This window comes from Macaca nemestrina, chromosome 18, assembly GCF_043159975.1.
Source record: "Macaca nemestrina isolate mMacNem1 chromosome 18, mMacNem.hap1, whole genome shotgun sequence".
Taxonomy (NCBI): Eukaryota; Metazoa; Chordata; class Mammalia; order Primates; family Cercopithecidae; genus Macaca; species Macaca nemestrina.
Genome location: NC_092142.1, coordinates 75,206,973 through 75,234,223, shown reverse-complemented (window position 1 = coordinate 75,234,223; position 27,251 = coordinate 75,206,973). Strand labels below are relative to the sequence as shown.

At 38.2% G+C, this 27,251-nt stretch overlaps 1 protein-coding gene across 3 annotated transcripts in view; it reads right to left on the bottom strand.

The window, feature by feature from the left end:
- Positions 1 to 27,251, bottom strand: part of LOC105491252 (contactin associated protein family member 4) — a 280,044-nt gene that overhangs the window by 176,883 nt on the left and 75,910 nt on the right. Inside the window, exon 3 of one of the 3 annotated variants that reach the window (XM_011757456.3) lies at positions 21,446 to 21,639. The exons of the other annotated variants lie outside the window; for them this stretch is intronic. Within the exon in view, the coding sequence (XP_011755758.2) occupies positions 21,446 to 21,639 (194 nt within the window). The remainder of the gene's footprint in view (positions 1 to 21,445; positions 21,640 to 27,251) is intronic. 3 annotated transcript variants of the gene reach the window in all.

The following is a 27,251-nucleotide window of genomic DNA, read 5'->3' as shown; positions in this document are numbered from 1 at the left end:
TTCATAGTGTGGGTGGGCCTCATCTAATCAGTTGAAGGTCTCAATATATTAAAAAAAACACTGACTTCCCTGGAATAAGAGGGAATTCTGCCAGCACACTGCCTCTGGACTTAAACTGCAACTCTGCCCTGAGTCCCACGCCTCCCAGCCTACCCTGCAGATTTTGGACTTGCCAAGCCTGTCAATTGCATGAGCCAATTCCTTAAAATAAATCTCCCATCTCCACCAACCTCCATATATATATACGTGTGTGTGTGTGTGTGTGTATATATATATATATACGTGTGTGTATACATATATACGTGTGTGTGTATATATATACATGTGTGTGTATATATATGTATATATATGTATAAGTGTACAGACACACACACACACACACACACACACACCTTGTTGGTTTTGTTTCTCTGGAGAATCCTGAGTAATGCAATCTCCTATCAACCTCACCCTCCCTGACTTCATTTCCTTTTCTACATGGTTCTGACCCCATGGTATTTCCGTTCCTCCAAGCTCTTGCCAGCACCTGTGTGTCCTGGTCCTAGTGTCCACCCATCACAGTATCCCTGTAGATTCCAACCCTGGGTCCTAAACGTCTATGCCCTCAGCTCCTGTGTTTGCACAGTTGCACACAGCTGCAGAAGGCCATAGCACAGTCTGCACAGGTGCCCTGTTCATGCCCTTTGGCCATTTGCTGGGCTCTCAGCCCTGTGTGGGGATTCTTTTCCAAGGAGGTACCACTCTCACTTCTCCCTCTTTGCTCTCAGTAAATATATGATCTTTTTGCACATGAAAGCTCCTTCCTATAGACTGAAGTCTAAACCTGTCTTTACCTTTTTTCTTCCTCTATAGTAAGAAGACATGTCTCTTCCAAGCCAACTGTGATTTGGATCCTCTCACTCCATCATGTACAATCTCGAATGACCTTTATGTTAGCCAGTCCTTTCCCCTTCTCTTGGATTAGTATTTGCTGTTTTCTCTTTTCCACTCCATATCAAATTTCCTTTCCAAAAACCACTGCATTCAGTGAGACATTTACTCTCACCTTTTAGCTGAATTGCTGATAACCTCAGATCTCTTGTTAATTTTGCATGAGTTGTATTTTTTTTTCATTTAATTGTGTAAAGGTTTTCTTCCTTGCTTGCTTGTTTTCGTTCTCTAATTCCCTCTTTTTTCCCTCCCCCCTTTACCCCTCCCTCACTCTTTCTCTCCCTCCCCCAACTCTCTCCTCCTCCACCTCCTCCTCTTTCTCCTGCTCCTTCTGGTCTCCTTTTGTATTTAACTTTCACACAAACTCTTTCATGTGTATAGTACTGCTATGCTTATTTTACAGAGGAGGTAAAAGCAACTTGCCCAAGATCACACAGCTTGTATGAGACGGAGCCTGCATCTGAATGCATGCAATCTGATAACAGAGATGACATCCTTAACTGCTATTTACCGCCTTCCATCTCATCTTTCTTTTTAGTGCTGTGGCTCTAGCACTGACCTTGAACTGACAATCCAACTATTCAAGTTGGCTCACACAACAGGAGGAGGTTCACTATTTCCATACAGCCAATGTAAACCTCCCTACAGAAAATGAGACAGTGTGCTGATGGTGTTTGCTACCCTTGCCCCAGATTATTAGATCTACTCACATTTACTACACTTCTGATGCAGGAGCCTGGGGATGGGGAGTTCAATGGAGGAGAGAAGAGGATGATTCACAAGGACTTCTCCTGGAGCAGAGGCAAGAGCCAACCTTGTTCTACTGTGTAGTAGAACGTGAAAAGTTGCACAGCTTTCCTACATGACAAAAGACTCCAGTGCAAAGCCCTAGGCAATGTTCAAAGTAGGACAAGAGAGAATAAATATATTTCATAAATTTATGCCTTTTTCTTTTTTGAGACAGTCTTGCTCTGTCACCTAGGCTGGAGTGCAGTGGCGTGATCTCAGCTCACTGCAACCACCACCTCCCAAATTCAAGGGATTCTCTTGCCTCAGCCTCCCCAGTAGCTGGGACTACAGTCACATGCCACCATGCCTGGCTGATTTTGTAATTTTAGTGGAGACGGGGTTTCACCATGTTGGCCAAGCTGGTCTCGAACTTCTGACGTGAAGTGATCCACCCACCTCAACCTCCAAAAGTGCTGGAATTACAGGCATGAGCCACTGCGCCTACTGCATATATGCCTTTAAATCACACAAGTAGTAGTTTCTTCTTGGTGAAAATTTATCTTACAAAAAAGTTGTGCAGGCCGGGTGTGGTGGCTCACGCCTGTAATCCCAGCACTTTGGGAGGCCAAGGAAGGCGGATCACCTGAGGTCAGGAGTTCAAGACCAGCCTGGCCAACATGGTAAAATCATCTCTACTAAAAAAGACAAAAATTAGCCAGGCATGGTGGCAGGCACCTTAATCCCAGCTACTTGGGAGGCAGAGGCAGGAGAATCGTTTGAACCTGGGAGGTGGAGGTTGCCATGAGCCGAGATCGAACAACTGCACTCAAGCCTGGGGGACAAGAGCAAGAATTCTCTCAAAAAAAAAAAAAAAAAAAAAAACTGTGTCATAGTCAAGTATATACTTTATTCAACTTAGATGGATTAAATGTTCAGAGACTAAAAATTTTGAAAAATGCAAACTAAGAAAGTGAGAATAACGTACATGGAAATTCAATGTTTGTGTGTACATAAATACAAAGAATTTGATTTTATAAGAACAACAAGGCTGGACAGAACAATTTACTTCCAATCTAGATAAATTTCATTATTTACCTATCATTGTTCACGTAAATATTTTTCAGGTGAGCACAGTTCCCTGTGAGTTTAATTAATTCATGTATTTACTCCAAGGATCAGAAATCTATTTTCAAAGTGATATATTAATTTTTTTACATTTTATTATTTCAGGGTATAGTATAAAGATAGAACTATTACCATAATTGCTTTGTAGCTCCTGGGATAATTTTCTGCAACTTTTCACAAACTTGCTAAAATAAATAGAAGATTTTTTTCTCTGAAACTGATATTCCCCAGTCCACCCCAAATTCATGATTCCGAACATAATGTAATAAAGCGATTGCCCCCTGAGGATGTCTTTTCACTGTTCCAGCAATTTTTCCTCTTCTCTCTCTCTTATTGAAAAAGAATCCTATTATTAGGTACTTAAAATGCTCATGGCTTCAAAAGGGAGACAGTCTTTCAGTATGAGAAATTAATATGAAGAAACACAAAATGAAAGATGGCTATTCAAAGCCAATTACAAATTTTATTTGCTGGATATAAGTCAAATATGATTCATTTTGGACTGTGTCTCTTATGTCTCTGATTGATAGACACAATTCTATAGGCTATGTCTTAGTATTTTGGCTTCCTGTTTCCTTTTCTTTTCTTTTTTTTTTTTTTTTTTGAGATGGAGTTTCACTCTTGTCACCCAGGCTGGAGTGCAATGGCATGATCTTGGCTCACTACAACCTCCACCTCCCAAGTTCAAGTGACTTTCCCACCTCAGCCTCCCAAGTAGCTGGGATTACAGGTGCCTGCCACCATGCCTGGCTAATTTTTGTATTTTTAGTATAGATAGGATTTCACCATGTTGGCCAGGCTGGTCTTGAACCCCTAAATCTCAAGTGATCCACCCACCTTGGCCTCCCAGAGCGCTGAGATTACAGGCGTGAGATGAGCCACTGCACCTGGCCAGTTTCCTCCTTTCATACTTATAGCTACTTCTGGACAAATGCCCTAACATTTGAATCTTTTCCTAAAATCATGGCTCTTCTAAGTCACCCAAAGTATTATTTTTTTGTGAACATTTCTGAAAGGAGTAAATTTAGTGCAGATAATAATAAAAAGAGAAAATCCTAGGCAAGGCCAATTTAGAGGTATGACTTATAAAGGCAATTGGGAATATGGACAGATAAAGCCGTGAAGTTCAAGTCCTGGTTTTTATGACGAAGAATGTTTCTCTTACATAGTTATGTGAAATATATTCACATATTTATGTGAAGTATCAGATGTACACCCTCATAGTCTCAGTTTGTACACTGGCCCCTGTGCTATAAACCAGCAGACACATCAGATTATTGTATTTCAGATTTGAAGTAATCATGAAAAATGTTTCTTTATACTAAAATAATATTATCAATATCTCTTTGCAACAAGCAACAAGCATGGAGTTTCTATCTTCTGGGAATTCATAGCCTTAAGAAATAGGTATACTTTTCAATAAAGATAATATGCACAGTATGCATTTTAGCCAGTACCACTTGGGTATTTATTTATGTGAAAAGGTATCATTTGAAACCAGGCCAATGTGTTAGTCCATTTTCATGTTGCTGATAAAGACATACCCAAGACTGGGTAATTTATAAAGAAAAAGAGGTTTAATGGACTTAGTTCCATGTGGCTGGGGAGGCCTCACAATCATGGCGGAAGGCAAAAGGCATATCTTCCATGGTGGCAGACAAGAGAGAATGCAAGCCAAGCAAAAGCGGAAACCCTTTACAAAACCATCAGACCTCGTGAGACTTACACACTACCACAAGAACTGTATGGGGGAAATTGCCCCCGGGATTCAATTATCTCCCATTGGGTCCCTCCCACAACATGTGGAAATTATGGGAGCTACAACTCAAGATAAGATTTGGGTGGGAACACAACCATATCAGCCAACATATAAGTAGAATGAAATAGAATGAAAAATAGATGGGTGAGTTTGAAATTCAGTTGATTAAAGTTATTCAAACCCTGCAAAGCAATGCAGACACTCCCTGGAAATAACACTATCACAGATGTCTTTGGAAGTAAGAACCTAGAGATTATGAAGTGAAGATTGGAAAAGTGAGGGGCAAAAGTAGACCTGAGAGGTAAGTGACTTGACTGTGTTTGGAAAGCCCTGATTGAAAGGGATGAACTGAAGTTTGTTTGGCAGACATGCCTTAGATAACTGAAGAGTATGACCCAGAAGAGAAACAGGAAACTACAAGAAACTCTGGAGAATGTCTTAAGAGCAACAATTAAAACAGCTGAGCTTGGAGCTGTGTTGCACAAGGAAACCATCAGTGAAATATGCCAAGGTTAGGGCTGGACGGAGCCATAAGATCTTCCAGCTAAGCAAAACATTTCAATAAAATTTAGTAACGTGCTTTCCTTTGTATACCGAGTGTGTGTTGCAATCTTGTCCCAGAAGCAACAACAGGCCAGGTGTGGTGACTCACGCCTGTAATCCCAGCATTTTGGGAGGCCGATGCAGGTGGATCACCTGAGGTCAGGAGTTCAAGACCAGAGTGGACAACATGGTGAAACCCTGTTTCTACTAAAATTACAAAAATTAGCCAGGCTGGAGGTATGTGCCTGTAATCCCAGCTACTTGGGAGGCTAAGGCAGGAGAGTCGCTTGAATCCGGGAGGTGGAGGTTGCAGTGAACCAAGATCGCACCACTGCACTCCAGCCCAGGTGACAGAGTGAGATCCATTTCAAAACAAAACAAAACAAAAAATGAAAACAGATGTAGTATTAAGGCACATATATACCCTGGTCCTCTTCAGTGAACCTTGGAGCTCATCTGTAAAATGTTCGATGAAAAACAGAATATTGCTCTTTTTTCCCACATAGAAAGCAAGTCTATGTTTTGAACTCTTAATACATATTTTAATAAATAAAGAATTGAATCGATAATTGATTAAGGAGAGAATCACTCTACTGATTCCATGTAGATTATGTAGCAAAAATGACCCTAAACCACTGGTTCAGCATTTTTCATGGATTCCCTTCTTTCAGGACATTGAAAGACTGTTCTTGCTAGCTTTGCATACTCATAAATATTGCCAGAAAAGAAGGGAGCTAAATGTAACATTTTATACATGTGGCACTAGTTAACATAAATTTAGGGGGGAACGGATCTTAAATCTCAATTTCCTCAGCATCAAAATATTGATCTACTTTCTTTATGGGTTGATGGATAGGGAAGCATGCAATTTCAAAACTGAAAGGGAATGAGAAATCACTCAGTAAGTACTTGGATTCTACCTGCATCCTCTTCTATGAGCAAAGAGAAAGCAGCTCATAGAGGCAATTTGTCTTTAGTAACATACCTTCTTAAGGCTGTCCTCATCATTCTGTTTCACTTAGAACCACGTATCGCCCTTTCCCTGCTCTGACCTAAAACATTAGGGGGCTGAGTGACGCGGACTGTAACCCAGGCTCCCTTATAAAGGAGCTTCCAGCTGGGAACTTGAAAAAGATCTGCACATGAAAGGAAGGGAGGAACCACGGTATTTCTTCCCACGTTTGCTCTGCCTCAGGCTGCTACTTAAGTGGTAGTGGCTGAGCCTTTTATGAGGCTCCAGCCCCTCAAAGATACCCACCGCTTCCATAATTCTACAGGACAGTCCTTGCAGAAGTTCTAGCATTCTGGGTAACTTGTTTTTCTGACAGGACACTGGCACAGAGGACAGTTTAGGACCAGAACTAAGGATTTTTTTTTTCTTCCGTCTGAATACACTTAAAGATTAGATGACAGGATGCACATATGAAACCCACACAGCTATATATATATATATTTAAACTGCTACTAAAATATTGAACAATAGTATGTTGTGATGCTTTGTATTGACAACCAAAGTATGCTTTATTCTATCAGTAAATGTTACCAGATATTACTGCATAACAAGTCGGAGATAGCTATTATTTATGTGATGGTGCATTTGATATTTCCACATGCCTGGGTAAAGGTGTGCCCAGACAGCTGGCAAAATACTATTTCTGAGTATGTATGTGAGGGTGTTTCCAGAAGAGATGAGCATTTGAATTGGTATACTGAGTAAGGAGACCTGCCCCCACCATTGTAGGCAGATATAATCCAATCCATTGAAGGCTAAAATAGAACAAAAAGGAGGAGAAAGGGCAAATTCTCCCTCTGCCTGTCTGTCTTTCTATGTCTGTCTGTCTCTCTCTTTTTGAAACAGGGTCTCACTCTTTTGCCCAGACTGGAGTGCAGCGGCACAGTCTCGGCTCACTGCATCATCTGCCTCCCAAGCTGAAGTGATTCTCCTGCCTCAGCCTCCTGAGTAGCTGGGACTACAGGAATGCACCATCACACCCAGTTAATTTTTGTCCTTTCTGTAGAGATGGGGTTTCACCATGTTGCTCAGGTTGCTCTTTATCTTCTGGCCTCAAGTGATCCTCCTACCTTGGCCTGCCAAAGGGCAGGGATTACAGGCATGAGCCACCGCACCTGGCTCTCTCTCTTCTTGAGCCGAAGCATTCATGTTCTTCTGCCTTTGGACATCTGAGCTCCTGGTCCTTGGGTCTTCAGACTTAGAATAAATTGGACCACCAGCCTTCCTGGTTATACTGCTAACAGACAAAAGACGGTAGAACTTCTTGGTCTCCAAAATTGTGTAAGCCAGTTCCCATTTTTGTATATGCTTGGTTCCATTTCTCTGGAAAACCCTATCTTGTGTTAATAGCAGTAACCATAATACCATGGGTGTGATGTAGTAGCTTAAAAATTTTAAACAAAAGTTATTATATGAAATGAATAATTTAAAATGAAAGAACGTATTATTTTGTTACATTGCACACTTTGGAAAATAATGTCTAAAATATTGGTTTCAAACATTTTCATTCCAATCTTTTAGGATGTATTCTATTTTGAATGAGAATGAGTTGAAGATACTTTTATATATTTATACATTATTTTTTTCCTTTCTATGAACTGCTTGTTTATATAATGGCTTTTTTTTTAACCAAAAATAAAAAAGCTAAGGCTTTATTTTTTGATTTTTAGAAAGTTTCATATACTACATTTGAGAATTTTTGTGATGATGGAAGTGTTCCATAACTGCTCTGTCTAATCCCGTAACCACTGGTCTAACATAGCTATTGAGCCCTTCAAATGGGGCTAATGTAAACTGAGGAGCTTTATTTTTAATTTTAATTAATGTCATTTTATTTTTTACCATACTTAAGTTCTGGGATACATGTGCAGGATGTGCAGGTTTTGTTACATAGGTATACATGTGCCATGGTGGTCTGCTGCACCCATCAACCTGTCATCACATTAGGCATTTCTCCTAATGCTATCCCTTCTCCTTGCCCCCAACTCCCCAACAGGCCCCAATGTGTGATGTTCCCCTCCCTGTACCCATATGTTCTCATTGATCAACTCCCACTTATGAGAGAAAACATGCAATATTTGGTTTTCTGTTCCTGTGGTTTGCTGATAATCATGGTTTCTAGCTTCATCCATGTCCCTGCAAAGGACATGAGCTCATTCTTTTTTATGGCTGCATAGTATTCCATGGTGTATATGTGCCACATTTTCTTTATCCAGTCTATGATTGATGGGCGTTTGGGTTGGTTCCAAGTCTTTGCTATTGTGAATAGTGCTGCAATAAACATACATGTGCATGTATCTTTATAGTAGAATAACTTATAATCCTTTTCAGTGACCCTATGTGGCTAAGAGCTACCATATTTAACAGCAGAGATTTGGATATTAAGAAAATTGTGTCATTAGTATTGGGAAGGTACAGTTAATCTCTAATCTGTAGCTTTTTTTCCTACTCTTTTGGCCAAATTCTTCTTGCAACATTAACTCAAAGAATGTACAGGAGAATGTAAGATGAATGGATATCCTGCTGGTATGTTTTGTACTAAACTAAAAACCTGTACCTGGTTGTCAAGATTACTGAGCAAACCAATGTTTCTCATACTATGCAGCAAATTGAAATCACTTGCTAATATTTTTAAAATTCTAATTTAGAAATCTGGGCTCCCACCTCTAGTCTCCCTAGGTACCAGAATTAGAATGAACAATGAAATTCACTTATCACAGACATAACCTGAAATCAGTGAATAGCCTATTGATAAGATACAGCTACACTGGAGAAGAGTTGGCAAGCATCCCTGAGAGGTTATATCACTATTGTAATGTAAGAGCTGAAAGGCCTCTGGAGCTGATGGCTTTCCTGATGTGTGGTGGCCACACCCACTAAGTCAGTGACACTTACTGGGATATTTAAAAGTTGTTCAGTATAGCTGAACATCTATTATGCTGTTGCTGTGCATGCTGTGTGGTTGCTGGCCCGTTATTATTTTTAAATCTAATATGTAGCTGAGTGAAGCCTATTCAATCAGTTGGAATGTCAGTCTTAACCAAACACCACTGCTGCTGCTAGACAAATGTGGGCATTGCTATCATATAAGCTAAAAATATTTCCCAATTTATACCCTTTCTTTTACGTTATATATGCTATATTCTCATGCAGCCTTCCATATATTATCTAATTTTATATCTTTTCCTCTATGGCTTTTGGGTTTGGTTCCCTTTGCTTAGAAAGACAGGCCCCTTCCAATATTACATGTTTATCTTTACACTGTCCTATATTTTCTTTTAATACTTTTTTCTGCATCTGTATTATTTTTAATATTTAATTAATCTTAAATCTATTTTGATATAAACAAGTTATCTACTTTTCTAGAAGGTTATGGATTCCATATTGATACATGTTTCCTTAAATAGGTATTAAGGTTTTGAATGCTGTATCTATTGTATGTAAATCCCTAAATGTATTTGGATATAGTAACAGATGTTCCATTTGTTCTTACAGTATATTTTAATGTGCCAGTATCAATAAGTTTTAATCAATACATATTTATAAATTTTTTCTAACATGTAAATTCTCCTTACCATTATTATTTTTGCTAATTAACTTAGCTATTTCTCATATACATTTTTCTATATGACATTCAGAATGATCTCATTTATATGGATGATTTTAGATAGAATGAATAACTTTATAATATTGTCTTTTACTCAAAAGCAGATACATCCTTGCATTTAATCAAGTGTTCTTCTATGTCCTTTAGTAATATTCTAAATAGTTCTTTTTTGTTTCTTGCACATTTTCTATTACATTTTTTTCCTTGATATCTATTCATTTTTTGGATTACTTATACACTGTTGGTGGCAGTCTAAATTAGTTCAACCATTGTGGAAAACAGTGTGGTGATTCCTCAAAGAGCTAAGAACTGTTTGACCCAGCAATCCTACTACTGAGTACATACCCACAATAATATAAATCATTCTACCACAAAGACACATGGACGCAAATGTTTATTGCAGCACTAGTCACAATATCAAACACATGAAATCAACATAAATGCCCACCAATGACAGATTGATAAAGAAAATGTGATACATATACATCATGGAATAGTATGCAGCCATAAGAAAAGAATGAGATCACGTCTTTTTTGGGAACATGGATGGAGCTGGAGGCCATTATCAGTAGCAAACTAATGCAGGAACAGAAAACCAAATATTGTATGTTCCTACTTATAAGTGGGAGCTAAATGATGATAACTCATAAAAACAAGGAAGGGAACAACAGACAGTGGGGCTTACTTGAAAGTGGAGAGTGGGAGGATGGAGAGGAGCAGGAAAATTAACTATTAAGTACCAGGCTTAGTACCTGGGTGACAAAATAATCTGTACAACATGAGATTAACTATATAACAAACCTGCACATGTATCCCTGAACCTAAACATTTAAAAAAATTTCACAGTGGCTCACGCCTGTAATCCCAGCACTTCAGGAGGCCGAGGCAGGTGGATTACAAGGTCAGGAGATCGAGACCATCCTGGCTAACATGGTGAAACCCCGTCTCTACTAAAATACAAAAAATTAGCCGGGCGTGGTGGCAGGCGCCTGTAGTCCCAGCTACTCGGGAGGCTGAGGCAGGAGAATGGTGTGAACCCAGGAGGCAGAGCTTGCAGTGAGCCAAGATCGCGCCACTGCACTCCAGCCTGGGCGACAGAGCGAGACTCTGTCTCAAAAAAAAAAAAAAAAAAAAAAAAAAAATTCAGCAAAGTAAATTTTTTATAATTTGACATGAAATTAAAAAGGTAAATGTAAATGTGCAAAGAAAAAAATTAAAGTCAAAAATTAAAAAATAAAAGACAACAATAACAAAAAAGCATATCAAGATCAACAAGAGAAGCTTCAGAATATATATTTCCCTGAAGATACATTATGCAAATCAACAAATAATAAATCTGACTTCCAATCTAATCTAGTTTGGATTTCATTATAAATAGGGTTTGTATTTCTTTTACATTGTCCATCTAGTTATTTATATCTAGGAAGAGAACTTAAGAATTTAAAAATTAATTTTGTTGTTAGAAGCATTACTGAATTACCTTTATAAAAAGTAATTACCCAGATGATTCTCTTAGATTTTTTTTTTTTTTTTGAGATGGAGTCTCGCTCTGTCCCCCAGGCAGTAGTGCAGTGGCATAACCTCAGCTCACTGCAACCTCAGTCTCCCGGGTTCAAGTGATTCTCCTGCCTCAGCAGCCCAAGTAGCTGGGATTACAGGTGTCCGCCACCATACCCAGTTAATTTTTTGTATTTTTAGTAGAGATGGTTTTCACCATGTTGACCAGGCTAATTTTGAACTCCTGATCTCAGGTGATCCACCTGCCTTGGCCTCCCAAAGTGCTGGGATTACAGGTGTGAGTCACCACACCTGGCCAGAGTTTTTAAGAAATATAATTGTATCCACTTCAAATCTTAGTTTCTTCGCTGACTTTCTTCACAGAATTAGAAAAAAAACTACTTTAAATTTCATACGGAACCAAAAACGAGCCCACATAGCCAAGACAATCCTAAGCAAAAAGAACAAGGCTGGAAACATCAAGCTACCTGACTTCAAACTATACTACAAGGCTACAGTAACAAAAACAGCATGGTACTGACACCAAAACAGATATATAGACCAACGGAACAGAACAGAGCACTCAGAAATAATGCCACACATCTACAACCATCTGATCTTTGACAAACCTGACAAAAACAAGCAATGGGGAAAGGATTCCCTATTTAATAAATGGTGTTGGGAAAACTGACTAGCCATATGCAGAAAGCTGAAACTGGATCCCTTCCTCACACCATATACAAAAATTAACTCAAGATGGATGAAAGACTTAAACAGGCCGGGCGCGGTGGCTCAAGCCTGTAATCCCAGCACTTTGGGAGGCCGAGGCGGGCGGATCACAAGGTCAGGAGATCGAGACCACAGTGAAACCCCGTCTCTACTAAAAATACAAAAAATTAGTCGGGCGCGGTGGCGGGCGCCTGTAGTCCCAGCTACTCAGGAGGCTGAGGCAGGAGAATGGCGGGAACCTGGGAGGCGGAGCTTGCAGTGAGCCGAGATCACGCCACTGCACTCCAGCCTGGGCAACAGCGTGAGACTCCGTCTCAAAAAAAAAAAAAAAAAAAAAAAAAGAAAGACTTAAACATAAGACCTAAAACCATAAAAACCCTAGAAGAAAACCTAGGCAATACAATTCAGGACATAGGCAAGGGCAAAGACTTCATGACTAAAACACCAAAAGCAATGACAACAAAAGCCAAAATAGACAAATGGGATACTAATTAAACTAAAGAGCTTCTGCACAGCAAAAGAAACCATTGTCAGAGTGAACAGGCAACCTACAGAATAGTTTTAAATATTTTTTAATTTCATCTCTATGTAAAATATACTTAATAAAGTTTAAAATTAAAGATGGAAAATTAGCAAAGTGAATGGGAAGCATTAGTTTTCTCCAGGTTTTAAGGAATAATGAAGAAACACTTCAGAAGGACAGAATTGCTTCCAGATTGAAAAATGCAAAATGTAGCCTCCTGGGGAATGAAGCAGCCAAAAAGCAGATGTCTAAGACACCATATCACAGCTGTGATAAGAGGGAATAGACAAAAGGGAATGATGTTGTCATTGAATTGTCACATGGTAGAATGTAAGATACAAGTTGTCAAGTGTTTTAAAAATGTTCTCAGGTCGATTATTTGAAAATGAACTGGAAAGGGGGTGTGCACTCTGAAGAGGCACCAAATTAAATTCACTGCTAACTCTAGTCCTCTTTTCAAATAAATTTTTTGCTTGCTTACAAACTGATCCATTTAAAGACTGTGAAGCAATATCACAATTTATCTCACATTGTTTTGTGTATCTAAAGGTCATAAGAGTTCATACATTTTTTTCTCCCCCTTGCCCCTTTTTGAGACGGAATCCTGCTCTGTCGCCCAGGCTGGAATGTAGTGGCATGATATCAGCTCACTGCAACCTCCACCTCCCAGGTTCAAGTGATTCTCATGCCTCAGCCTCCAGAGTAGCTGGGATTACAGGTGTGCACCACCATGCCCAGCTAATTTTTGTATTCTTAATAGATACAGGATTTTACCATCCTGGCCAGGCTGGTCTCAAACTCCTGGCCTCAAGTGATCCACTCATCCCAGCCTCCCAAAGTGCTGGGATTACAGGTCATATATTTCTTGTATATTATATATTGAGGTAAAGCTCCAATATACATGCACCTCACAGCAGTTTATGAGAAGGGATTGACAAAACATGCTACAGAATGTGCACAGATGCAAAGAGATGAAACAGACCCACCGATACTACTTAATAAAGAAGACGCCTAGCAAACTAACTGTGTTGATGTGTGATTGAGGTCATATATAAAACCCAAATGCTTTTTTTATATTAACTCCCCATCACATACATGGTTCCCAAATATTTCTCTCATTCTTTAGGATGACTGTTCACTTTGTTGTTTGCTATACAGAAGGTTTTTGTTGATGTAGTTCCACTTGTTTATTTTTCATTTTGTTGTCTGTGCTTTTGGTATCATATCTAAAAATATTATGCATTACTAAGACCAAGGTCGTGAAGCTGTTTCTATACATTTTTTTCTAGCAGTTTTACAGTTTCAGGTTTTCCATTTAAGTCTTTAACCCATTCTGAGTTAATTTTTTTATATAAGATAAGGGTCCAGGCCGGGCGCAGTGGCTCACGCCTGTAATTTCAGCACTTTGGGAGGCCAAGGTGGGTGGATCACCTAAGGTCAGGAGTTCAAGATCAGCCTGGCTAACATGGTGAAATCTCATCTCTACTAAAAATAAAAAATTATCTGGGTGTGGTGACACACACCTGTAATCCCTGCTACTCAGGAGGCTGAGGCAGAAGTATCACCTGAACCCAGAAGGCGGAGGTTGCAAAGAGCCAGGATCCACTGCCACTGCACTCCAGCCTGGGCAAAAGAGTGAGACTCCATCTCCAAAAGAAAAAAAAAAGATAATGGTTTAATTTCATTGTTTGCATGTGGATATCCAGTTTTCCCAGCAGCATTTGTTGAAGAGACTATACCTTCCCCATTGTCTATTACTTTTTTTTTTAATGAGCATGAGTCTCGCTATATTGCCCAGGCTGGTCTTGAACTCCTGGCCTCAAATGATACCTCCTCCTCCTCCCAAAATGCTAGGATTACAGGTATGATCCGCCATGACTGGCCCCCATTGTGTATATACATATACACACGTATACACACGTGTGTATACATGTGCAGGCTTGTTACATAGGTAAATTGTGTGTCACAGGGGTTTTATGTACAGATTATTTTGTGAACCAGGTAATAAGCATCGTACCTCACAGGTAGTTTTTTGATCCTCACCCTCCTCCCACCCTCCACCCACAATTAGGTTCTGGTGTATGCTGTTCCCTTCTTTATCTCCATATGCACTGTATCTCCACATGCACTCTATGTTCCCACTTATAAGTGAGAACATACGGTATTTGGTTTTCTGCTCCTGTGTTTGTTCTTGACACCCTTGTGGAAGATCAGTTGACCATAGATGTGTGGGTTTATTTCTGGGCTTTATGCTGTTTTATTGGTCTATATGTCTGTCTTTATGCCAGTACCATACTGTAGTTTTGTAATATATTTTGAAATCAGACATGTGATGCCTCTAGCTTTGTTCTTTCTCAAGATTGTTTTGGATATTCAAAACAATGTTTGTGGTTCTACCTGAATTTCTGGTTTTATATAAATTTTAGGATTTTTTTTTCTATTTCTGTAACAAAATGCCATTGGGATTTTGATAGGGATTGCATTGAATCTATAGATTGCTTTGAGTAGTATAGACATTTTAACAATATTAAGTTTTCTAATCCATGAACACAGAGATCTTTTCATTTATTTGGTTCTGCTTTCACTTCTTTCAGCAATGTTTTGTAGTTTTCAGTGTACAGCTCTTTTGCTCCCATGGTAAAGTTTATTCCTAAGTATTTTATTCTTTTTGATACTATTGTAAATGAGACTACGTTTTAAATTTCCTTCTTGGATCATTTATCATTAGTATGTATAAACTAAATATATAATAATAGTATAGTAAAAATATATCAATAACTTCCCCAACTCAATAGCAAAAAAAGAGGGAAAACACCTGATTTTAATATGAGCTAAAGACTTGAGCAGACAGTTCTCCAAAGAAGATATACACATAACCAGTAGGTAGGTAAACGATACTCAACATTACCAGTCATCAGGGAAATGCAAATCAAAACCACAATGAGATATCACCTCACACCTGTTAGGCTATCTATCATTTAAACAATGAAAACAAAAAAATAACAAGCATTGACAAGAAATTGGAGAAATCGGAACCCTAGTACACAGTTGGTAGGAATATAAAATGGTACAACCTCCATGGAAAACAGTATGCAGTATGGAACTTCCTCAAAAATTAAAAATAGAAATTCCATGTGATTCAGTAATCCTGATCCCAGGTATTTATCCAAAAGAATTGAAATCAGGATCTCAAAGAGACATCTGCTCCCTCATATTCATTGCATCATTATTTACAATAGCAAAGATGTGGCAACAACCTAAATGTCCATAGGCAAATGAATAGATTTTAACATGGTGGTATTTACATGCAATGGAATGTTATTCAGACTTAAAAAAAAAAAAAAAAAAAAGCACATTCTGCCTGAAAGTTCTTTCAGCACAAACTTTGAGGACATTATGCTAAGTGAAATAAACCAGTCACAGAAGGACAAATAATGCGTGTTGCCACTTTCACATGAGGTACATGTATCTAAAATAGTCAAATCTATAGAAGCAGAAAGTTGAATGATGGTTGCCAGAGGACAGGAAAAGGATGACATGAGGAGATGTCATTCAACAGATAAAATGTTCCAGTTAAGCAAGATGATTGAGTCCTGGAGATCTGCTATACAACACGGAGCTTATAGTGAACAATATTGCATTGTGCACTTAAAAATTTGTCGAGAGGGTAGATTTCATGTTAAGTTTTTTTACTACAATAAAAAAATTAAAAAAAAAAGTTTTAACCACGCATTAGCAGGTTAATCATTTTCAAAACCTAGAGAATATGGAGCTAAATAGAAATATAAACAGGAAGCTCCCTGGAGATTTAGACTAATAATGTAGACTTTCATTAAAATATGTTTTGGATCAGTGTCTTGAAACATATAAGCAGCTTCAGGCACTCTCTAGGCATTTGCCAAGTACTGAGGCAAGTATTGCAGTGTATTAAGTTTGACAGCTTGACATGTTGACACACGTGGCATTAGTATTGCTATACCTTCTACCACCACAAATGCTGCTTGTAGGCTTAGGTCAAGAGAATAAGGGCTCCACATGAAAGAAGGAAAAATGCCACTCACAAGGACGAGAGTCACCTACCCTACAGCATATATCTCTTTTGCACTTCTGCCTCCTCAGATTTTCTATTAAACTATCCCTAGGCACTTATTTGACTTAAAACAAATGCATGTGGAAATCTTTGCAGGTAGTGTTTCTACCCTGTCTGGCTTACAGAGTTGACAACTCAATCATTCGCAGTGATAATAATGGCCTGAATATTTTGTGACAGGTAGTACTTCTGCCTAACTGACTATACCATGCCACAGGGTCTCTGTGTCTTTCACCAGCCAAACCTAGAACCATGACACTGGACACTTCCAGTCAAAAAACAAAAATAAAGAGATACTAACTTCATATAGTCAATAAAGGTTTTTGTTTGAAAAATCAAGTACAACTGAACTCTATTTTAAAATAAAGCAAACTATTCTTGTGTTTAACAATCATATTTACTCAGTTTATAAGACTGGTACCACCCCATTCATTGCCCTTGTAGTCTGCAGTGCAGAAGAATCTTAGGCATTTATCAGAAAGGATTCGGAGCATTTGTCTGTAAAGTTCCTGCACATGTTATCCACTTAAAATAATTTCTAAGATGTTGATTTCATGATATCTCAACAATTGTTCCTGAGTGAAAATTATACCTTATGTTTACTTTTCCAATCATGTGCAATAAACTGAAGAGAATCTTTTTATTATAGATGTTGAGGAATTTTGTGTTCAATCTGAAGAGAAAGTTTAGTAGTTTGCATTTTCTGAATTTTCATAAAATATACATTTGCCATTCAGCAGAATACTTTGTATAAATTATATTTTATGAACATTGCACTAAAAATTTTTACTGAAGAAATATTTCAATGTGTAATATTTTAAAATATCACGTATCTATCAAGTTTGCATTTCTATTAAATGATCTGTATAGATTGTAAAATAGTCTGTCTTTCTTCTTCAGGATTATTTGTAAGAAGTGGCAGAGCTTTTTATTAATTATTTCAGGTACGTAGAAGTCATTGTTCTGCCTGGCATTCGAAGTGAGATCGAATGAGGAGAGAATGAAGCATTTTCCCTGCAGCATTTCAATCCGTGTTGATTGTTTTTATTGTGTTTGTTCCTAAACCAATAACACTTGTCTTTTCTTTCTTTTTGTATCACATATTTGTGTAATGCCTTATGTGTTTCCTAACCCTCTTTTGTAGACTTATTTGTATCATCTGCAGCCGACTGTGAAGCTCTTAAAGGAAATTGGCATATTTGGCATAATTGGTATACATCCTAAAATATCTACAAAAACTGGGCCAGAAAACAAAAAGTTGGGAAATACATATTTGTAAAATGTAACAAAGGGTTAAGCTTTTTTATGACATACATCAATTTGAAATTGTTCTTTGGCTTGAAAAATGCAAATTGAAGTGGTCTGTGTTCTTCCAGGCAGAAAAGTCAAGAGACAGGGCACAATTCACCATATTTCAATTTTCCTGCTTCAATAATTAGCCATTCACAGAGAGACAGCTTCCTTTAGAGTGGGACCAGAGTAACCATAGAGTAGAATAAAACTTTGAAGCCACCTAGCGTTAACAGGAAATACATACACATACACACATATATATATACACACACACACATACACATACATACATATATACACACACATACATATATACACATACATATATATACACACACATACATATACTTTCAGCGACTTGGGGTTGTTTTATCTACACTAAAACTTAGCTATGTTATGTGTGGTTATGGTGTCTATTGTACCAAGTCTTAACTTTGATCTTGACATTTAAAGTTATCTGTCTACTTTCTTTGCCATATCCAAAATTATCTTCCGGCCTTTCCAAAACTTGATAGTCCAATCTGACCAGTAATCTCACTAGTCATTACACAGGAAACCATAACTCTGGATATTCCCAATCTCCATGCTTTTTTCACATCTTTCCATCTTCATAAAATAGCCTCCTTAATCCTTCCATAATCTAAACTATAATGCTTTCTTCAAGACCTATGTAAGCCTTACTTCTTTGACAAATTCAGCTTAAAATGATCTCCACATTCTGTCCATTTCCACATGCTTAGGAATCTATACCTAGTATTTGCATGTTCCGCTGAATCTTTCTTTGCTTTGCTCTGATATACCTTATCTCTTCAGTGATTTTGTTGTTGCTGTTTGTTTTGTTTCTGTTTTTGAAATGGAGTCTCACTCTGTCACCCAGGCTGGAGTGCAGTGGCGCAATCTCAGCTCACTGCAACCTCTACCTCCCAGGTTCCAGCAATCCTCCCATCTCAGCTTCCCAACTAGCTGGGTTTACAGGTGCATGTCACCATGCCCAGTTAACTTTTTTGTATTTTTAGTAGCAACGGGGTTTCACCATGTTGGTCAGGCTGGTCTCAAACTCCTGGCTTCAAGTGATCCTCCCACCTTGACCTCCCAAAGTGCTGGGATTACAGGTGTGAGCCACAATGCCCAGTCTTCTTCAGTGAGTTAATGAACTTTTGATACCTTCCAGAAATTTGGACAAAGATAGGCACAGATTAGCAGACTGACATATTCAAATCCATTCATTTATTGGTTCTTTCACCTATTTACTCAACAAAAGTCATGTGCCACACTGGATGTTGGATGCCAGAAATGCTAAGATTAGAAAAAGAAAATCTGGCTCATAAAAAAGCTCAAAATTTATAGGGAAAAGAAAAATGTGCCATTCTAACTGGTATATGAAATTAGTACAGCATAATGTACTAAAAAGAAGAGGTGATGCGGGCAAGAGAGAGTCACTTTTAGAGTGATCAGAAGAGTATTCTACAAGAAAGTGCATTTTATTCACTCATTCCTTCAATAAACATTTAATATTTGACTGTGAGATGCCAGGTGCTGTTACACTTTGGGGATGCCGAGATGAAAGGTCACAAGGTACAGTATTTACACAGCTCACACTCAAGAGGGGAAGACACTGAGTAAATCCACAAATTACAGCAGAGTCTAGAAAGCAATGTTACCTTAACAGGATTATGATAGATGCCATGTTTTTACTTCTATTGGTTTGGATTAGCAAGGATAGCATTCATGCCACCATTTCACCATGAGTGCCTCAAGTTTAATAAGAGTGAGCAAGTAACGTAAATGGCGGTGCCTGGATTTGGCTTTCCCCAAGCTTGCTTAACAGAAGTACAACAATTTTCCTGATTCACTGATCACTTTTTTAAAAAAATACACTTTAATTAACATACCTAAATATTAGCATGCATTAGCCACTACTTATCTAGCTTAAATTCCAATGCTTAATTCAAAAAAGAGTAGAAGATAATCCAAATATCTAGTTAAATAAATAACCTCATTACGTTTTTATTGTTATTGGTTCATAATTACTGTTTATTTTATCCCTAGTTTGAACGGCTTTCATGGAATTAGTTGAACCGTAATACCCAGTGTTTGGAGTTTTGGGGTGTGTGTGTTGTTTTGTTTTGGTTTTTTCCTCTTACAGCTTCAACTTGCTTTGGATTTTAAACAGCTTCTCTTAAAACTGCTTATAGGCAACTTCTTCTAGCCCCACTGTTGCTCCCTCTAGAGAAAGAGCAAGGCTACTTCTCTCAAATCCAATTACATCAATAAGCATGGATTGAATGGCCACCAAGAGCTTTAAAGATACAAAAGTGAGTAAATCACAGTCCATTTCTTCAATGAGTTTATAATGTATGACGGAGTTGTACGAAGTTTCAAAAAAGAGACAATTGACTGGTCAAAGAAAATTATCATTATGTGCCCAAATAGGCTTCCAAATTATCTATGTGCTAAGAATGATGCTTCATTAAGTAACCCATTTTCTCTGGTTCCAGCAGCTCAGCCAGAGGGGGAAATATAGTTCTTTGATTGCAGTGTGTTGTTCTTAGCCCACATAAGATCCAAACAAATATTTTTCTGTACTAAGAAAGAAGTCTTTTCTTTGTCATCAAACCTCCTTTAGCTTCCTTCTTCCATCAGGTGTTTATATGCCATATCCAGGTTTATTTATCAATCAACTACAAATGTCACCCGCTTTATCACAAAATGCCTCTTTCCCAGTCTCCCTCTTACAGGAGCTGCACCACTGTTTAGAACACACAGCAATTTACACATTTATACACTTTACAGAGACTAGAGAAGGGTTTATAGATAAGGGGTTTATAGATACATATACAACTCCACCTATTATATATATAAATTCCCATATACCAGAGAAAGAAACAGGGTTTCAAAAATCTCAGTTATCAGAAGAAATAAAAGGAACAAATTATTTTGACTAATTTTAAATAAAGACAATGCAGGCTGGGCTTAGTGGCTCACGCCTATAATCCCAGCACTTTAGGATGCCGAGGCAGGTGGACTGCTTGAGGCCAGGAGTTCGAGACCAGCCTGGCCAATATGCTGAAACCCCGTCTCTACTAAAAACACAAAAATTAGCCAGTGTGGTGGTGGGCACCTGTAATCCAAGCTACTCGGGAGGCTGAAGTAGGAGAATTGCTTGAACTCGGGAGGCGGAGTTTGCCGTGAGCCGAGATCGCACCACTGCACTCCAGCCTGGGTGACAGTGAGACTCTGTCTCAAAAGTAAATAAATAAATAAATAAATAAATAAATAAATAAATAACAATGCGAGACTATTATGTTTTTGAACAAAAAAATTTTTTATACAAGTCTTATTTATTTCTTAGACTCCCACACTATTTAATGGACTAATAGGGTTGTTTTCAATTTTTGATAACCCTGTAAAATAAATTTACCCTTAGCATTCTCATAAATTTACCACAAAATGTATTAGAAAATGAACATTTACCATACTTTCTCTTGGAAAATGTTTTCAATGTAAGTCTGAAATTCTGTATTTCTACTTAAGAGATCGGTAAACAAGATGCAGTACTGACTATACTTCTTTCCCCGAGATACTATGTCTTTTTTTAAAGAACATACCCAGATGCTGTCCTCTTGGCGGTATTGTTTCCAGTTCCAGCCACTATCACTGAACATCAGGAGGTAGCTGGTCACCCAGTTGGAGCTACCATATCCCCCTTGAGTGGCCACAGCGGTGACCTCCATTCTCTCTCCAAGGTCAATCTGCAACCACTGGTATTTGTTAGACACAAGTGGAGACCAGCCACCAGCTCCTTTTATTAAAAATAGAAACAGGAGAAAATTGAGAAAGGAGAGTTAGTTAAAAATCTATGTTAGTACAGTCAAAATGCCAGTAAGACTGTATTCCTCTATGGAACTTAAATTTCCAAAACATGAAACTTCTTATAATCGTAAAAAAACATAGAGTTAAAAATTTAGTATAATTGTATGATTTCTATGTTAATTAATTGTGTTCATTTCTAGGTTTTACAGCCTCCTAAAACTGGGAGAACTAGGGGTCTTGCTGAAGATTTGAAATGTTTAACTTGATAGGTGAACATTCCTGCCAACACGGGGAACTAGCATGTCTATCGCACACATGCTGGGTAATGGTCTGCTCTCCTACCCCTCTGCCCAGGACTGGATGTAAAGAAATAACTTCAAGCTATGAAGGAACTAAAGCTATGGTGGAACTAAAAATCTACTTTTGATCATGTTTAGAGAAGGAAGTACATTGATAAGTCTGGGAAAACAAGTCAAGAAATAGTTCCTGCCCTCAAAATATTTACAGTCTTTTGGGAGGGACAGATGTTGAAAACCATGTTTGAAACACACATTAATGATGGGGCGTGTGCAGGAGAAAATAACATAATGAAGATGCTCTATCTGGTGGTGGGCTGGAGCTCACTCCCAACAGTTTGTGAGAGACAATCATTAACTTTTCAATTTTGCAAGCTAGTTATTAAACATAACCATCTTTGCAATTGGTCATGATGAGAGTATTTAAACCACGGAAATTGCAAACTCTGCAAATAAGCACCTGCCCCCACCCCAGCCAGTTTACCAACACACCACTGATTCTATCCTGTGTGGGAGGAGGGTAGTGGGTAAGAGGATGCGGGAAAAGAGAACCAAGGAAATCATAGAGGAAGCTGTGCTTGATCACTCAGAAGTAAAGAATACAAGTTGTGATGTATGTTCAAGGAAGTAATGTGTGGAGCATAATTTATTGTGTTATATTTCATCCAACACACACCAAAATACTGTAGATGTGACTCCTTTATATCTTGTTAAGATGCTTCATTCTTCCAGTTTAATATAATAATTTGGGGAATTCTTTTGAGATTTAACATTGCTGATAATACAAGTAACATATCATCATTGTAAAAGTTATGAAATAGGGTTTGACCCATTCTCGAATCCACATTTATCTAACATTTAATGTTTTAAATGCCACATCAATTACATAGCACCCCAAATAAGAATGTTAGCACATTTTCTTCCCCCATTCTTTTGCTGCTCACCTTGAGGCTCTGATAATAAGGTCTGGAATTTTAGATACAGGTTACCATTAATTTATATAGTTTTAATTCAAGCATTATTCTTGGCATATACGATCCATTTTATGAAACCTTGAGTACAAGACCTCATTCAAAGAAATGCTCAATAAATGTCTGCTCTTATGGTAGGGTGTATGCCATTGTAGGACCTGAAGGCACACACCAGTGTTGACAACCGCTCTGTAAGACTTCATGATTATTTTGATGGTGGAACATAGCCTAATAACACTCTGACAGATGAAGGGCAGAACTCTGCTACTTACAACTACAAACAAGAGAAGACGCCAGGCAGGACCACACAGGGGGATGCACCAGGGGACAGGATAACGGCAAACTGGAGCTGTAGGAGGCAGCTTCTGTATGACAAGCAGGGTAGGGCTAGCTAGCTAGGCTTGGTGGGCTTCCTGTGAATTGGCTTATTTGAACAATTTATCTAGGAGGCACTAGGGCACTAGTTGTCTGGTACCTGTCCCAGCAGTGATGCTTAGTGACCCCAAAGGGTGAGAACCTAACAAAGGAAGTGGTTGGAATATGGACATCATCAGCTGCTAAGAAAGGAAAGTGCCCAGTCCTAGCCAGGGTCAAAACTGGGTCAAAGCAGCATTTTAAAAAATTATATTACAACAAACTGCACATGTACCCTTTAATCTAAAATAAATAAGTTGAAATTCTTTTTAAACATTATATTATAAGAAGTTCCTCTCTTGACGGCATCACACTAATGACTTTGCATTCAGGTATAATCCCTGTTTCTTACTGTCTTTAGAATTAGATACATCGTCAATTTTCCATCTTTCTTAAAGTTAATCATTATTCAAAAGTGTATTCCACTCCATGTGTCAAAAGCACAATGTTCTTCCTCTTTTGTGGATCCAGAAATTTTTTACATACTTGATTTTTGTTTATGTTCTGACTTTTAATTTTCTCTGTATTTGTTCTTAAAGAACCTGTGATTTTGGGTGCAGTTTCATTGTACACCAATATTATCTACCTGTATGCTTATAAAGTACAATATTCTCATCTTTTTTTTTATTATAAGTTCTAGGGTACATGTGCACAATGTGCAGGTTTGTTACCTATGTATACATGTGCCATGTTGGTGTGCTGTACCCATTAACTCGTCATTTACATTAGGTATAATTCCTAATGCTATCCCTCTCCCCATCCCCTCCCCACAATAGGCCCCGGTGTGCGATGTTCCCCTTCCCGTGTCCAAGTGATCTCATTGTTCAATTTCCACCAATGAGTAAGAACATGCGGTGTTTGGTTTTCTGTTCTTGCTATAGTTTGCTGAGAATTATTCTCATCTTTTAAGCAAGAGTGCTTGTTGCTTAGACATGGTCCCTGGGTGTCTCGGGGTCATTTGTTTGGCACGGCCCTGGTGTCCACGAAGGGCACTTCCTACCCTTGCAGACTGTTGTTTATACGGAATGTGTTCTTGAATGATCTGAAGTACACTTTAAATAGCACCCTGCCACAAATAGCTCGGGGAGTTCTTGAACTCTGTGAGAACTGCTCCTGAGGCGTTATTTTAAAATCTGAATCAATGCTTCCTCCATCCTTCATTTTTCAGGATGTGACGAAACACCATCCATCCTCCTCTACTTATTCTAATACCGTATTACTTCCCATTTGCTGAGCAAGGGAGTCCTTTTTGTCAGGCACTTTGTGAAGGCCTTGTTAATTAATTCTCAGTGCAATCTACATAGTAGATGGTGCATCAGATACCAAGAGTCTGAACACTTTGCCCTCACCCGTGAAGCAGTCAAGAGGCACCATGCCCCTAACTAGGACACAACAGTGCCTCTCATAGTGTCAGGATGCAAAGATGGGAATCAGTGGTTCCCAGTGGTGTAGAAAAGACTCGCTGACACTGACAGAGATCAGGGAACCTCAGGATTAAGCTACCAGGCAGTAGGGTTAACTTCGCTTCCTGTAGTTAACAATGGACCACTTCTTTGAAGTACAGGCACATGATGGACATGGCACATGGATGCATATTTCCCTCCACTGTCCTATCTAATTTTATTCTTTCCCTCCAGGCCCTGTCAAAACTTTACAAATTGAAAGTCATCTAGAGTCTGGTGCTAATCAAGTATCTTTAATTCTCTTATTGCTGCAACTGCACATCTCTCTGTATTTTTGTCATTTTTGTTTGTTCACAAGGAAAAGTTAAGAAAGGGTGAATGAAGTGCCCTTAGAATGCCACCATCTCAGCCTGGAAATTCCACATTTGGAATTGCATCTGTATCAGCTGATACCTCTGAGAAAACACTGATTAGTTTGCTTCTTGTCCTTTCTAGTTAACTGTAATGGTTTAAAGCCGGAATTGAGAATATGTTTTCCTAAAGTCCAGAATTTCATAGTATTTCCCTTGCATTTCCATGCCTCTACAGGCCAGTATTTAAAAAAGCGAACACATGACAGAAACACAGCAAGGAAAAAAGAATCAGTGTGATTCTAGTAAGTTAAAATCGGATCATCAATTCTCATCAGGAGAAAGAACCTCTCACCGACTGCTCCCTCTTCCCAGCGCTGCTCATAGTTACAGCTGCACCAGCCAACTTGAAACATTCACAGTTAATTGACCTTGAACATTTCAATTTCTTACCTGTGGTGAAAAGGTACAACTGGTATGCAAATTAAGCTATATCATTAACGAGGTACACTGATAAAGTAATGGAAATTCAGATGCTTCTAGGCTATACCAAGTAATTTCAACCAGATAAGTTGGCCACAGGGAATCCAAATATCCCTACTGGGTTTTAAGCTGTGCCGCTCTGCAGATGCACATGGCATTAGTGTGTGATAGAGTGTTAGGCTTGTTCTAATTTTAAGACAAATGCTAAACAGTAAAATGGAAGACATAAGCTAGACAGATAGACCGATAGAGATAAATTGATTATTCTTTGCAGACTTCTTTTTTTATTGCCAGCCTATGATGACAGCTAGTGACATGAAATGCAAACGTAACTGCAGCTGAGGTTAGACCACCAGCTGTGAGACCACCGCCAAACCGCACAGCCCTCAGAAACACACTATTGTCATATTTACTTTTTCAATGGAGAAAGTGATGACTAACTCCAGCAAATTATAAACTCTGTATTACTAAAAAATAAAATGTATTTATTTATTTTGTTTATTAACAAAACCTTTTAGCTGCTGGTTAAGTGTTATTTGAGCTCATGATTTTAGTATGCCAATATATTCAATATCATAAGAAACCAATTCTTATGAAACTAAAGACCATCTTTTCTCAACCCCTTCTCTTCCATGGAGAATGATAATTTACCTACAAAACAAAAACAAGAGTCTTGCCCCCACCAGTTCATATTTGTCCCCATACTGCAGGTTTCCTTTCCCTGTTCCACCCTCCTCTTTCTCCTGCCTTAACCTTGTTACTGAGACTTGGCATAATAAAGCGTCATAAATCTATTCAAATGGAAAAATGTCTTAACTCTTCATATTACAGACTAAAAGCTCACATTTAAAAATAAAAGTTCTCCCCATTCACAAGACTCTTAAATGCTGGAATGAGAATTACATTATGAGAATTACATTTTAAAAGCACATTAAGTGCCTATTGATTTCTTCCACATTCAACCAACATCAGAGCATGTGGCAGTTAGTGTGTTTTGAATTATGAAAATTATTACTGCTATTGGCTCCAAAGAGAGTTACGATCACGGCAAAGTTCAGTTTTGAAAAAAAAAAATTAGTAACTGATTGACCACAAAACACAACATCTCTTTTATTTGTTGCCTACCACTTTTCAACATCAGATTTCTGAGGAACTTGCTTCTGTAACATGTGTTGTTCTGAATTGTAAGAAAAGCAAACTAAAAATTATCCAGTGCCTACTGTATGCTAACCACACTACTAGAAATTGCATACATTATATTAACTTAATTATTAAAATTATCTTGTGAGATGCAATATGTTTTAACATCTCTTAAAAAGAAAAAAAAACAAAAATATTTACAGAGGCTAAGTAAATTTTCCAAATACTATGCAAATATTTTAGTGCAGGTGAGAAATTACTTACTTTTAATACTATTTTAATCTGTGGGAGGATGTCACTTTACAAATCACCCCATTTTTCATTCTTTACCCCTGGAGTAATTACAACTATCTTTGCCTCATAGTAGTATATTTTATTCCAAGAATATGTTCAAATAATTTATTCAGCGTGATTTAATTATAAATTACCTGGCTGGCTGAATTATGTTTAAGACTCATATATCCCATCTACTAAATATCACCAGTATTTAGTGCTGGTCAGGGAGACACATCTTAAAATTTCAGGGAAGTGAAAGGAAAAAGTG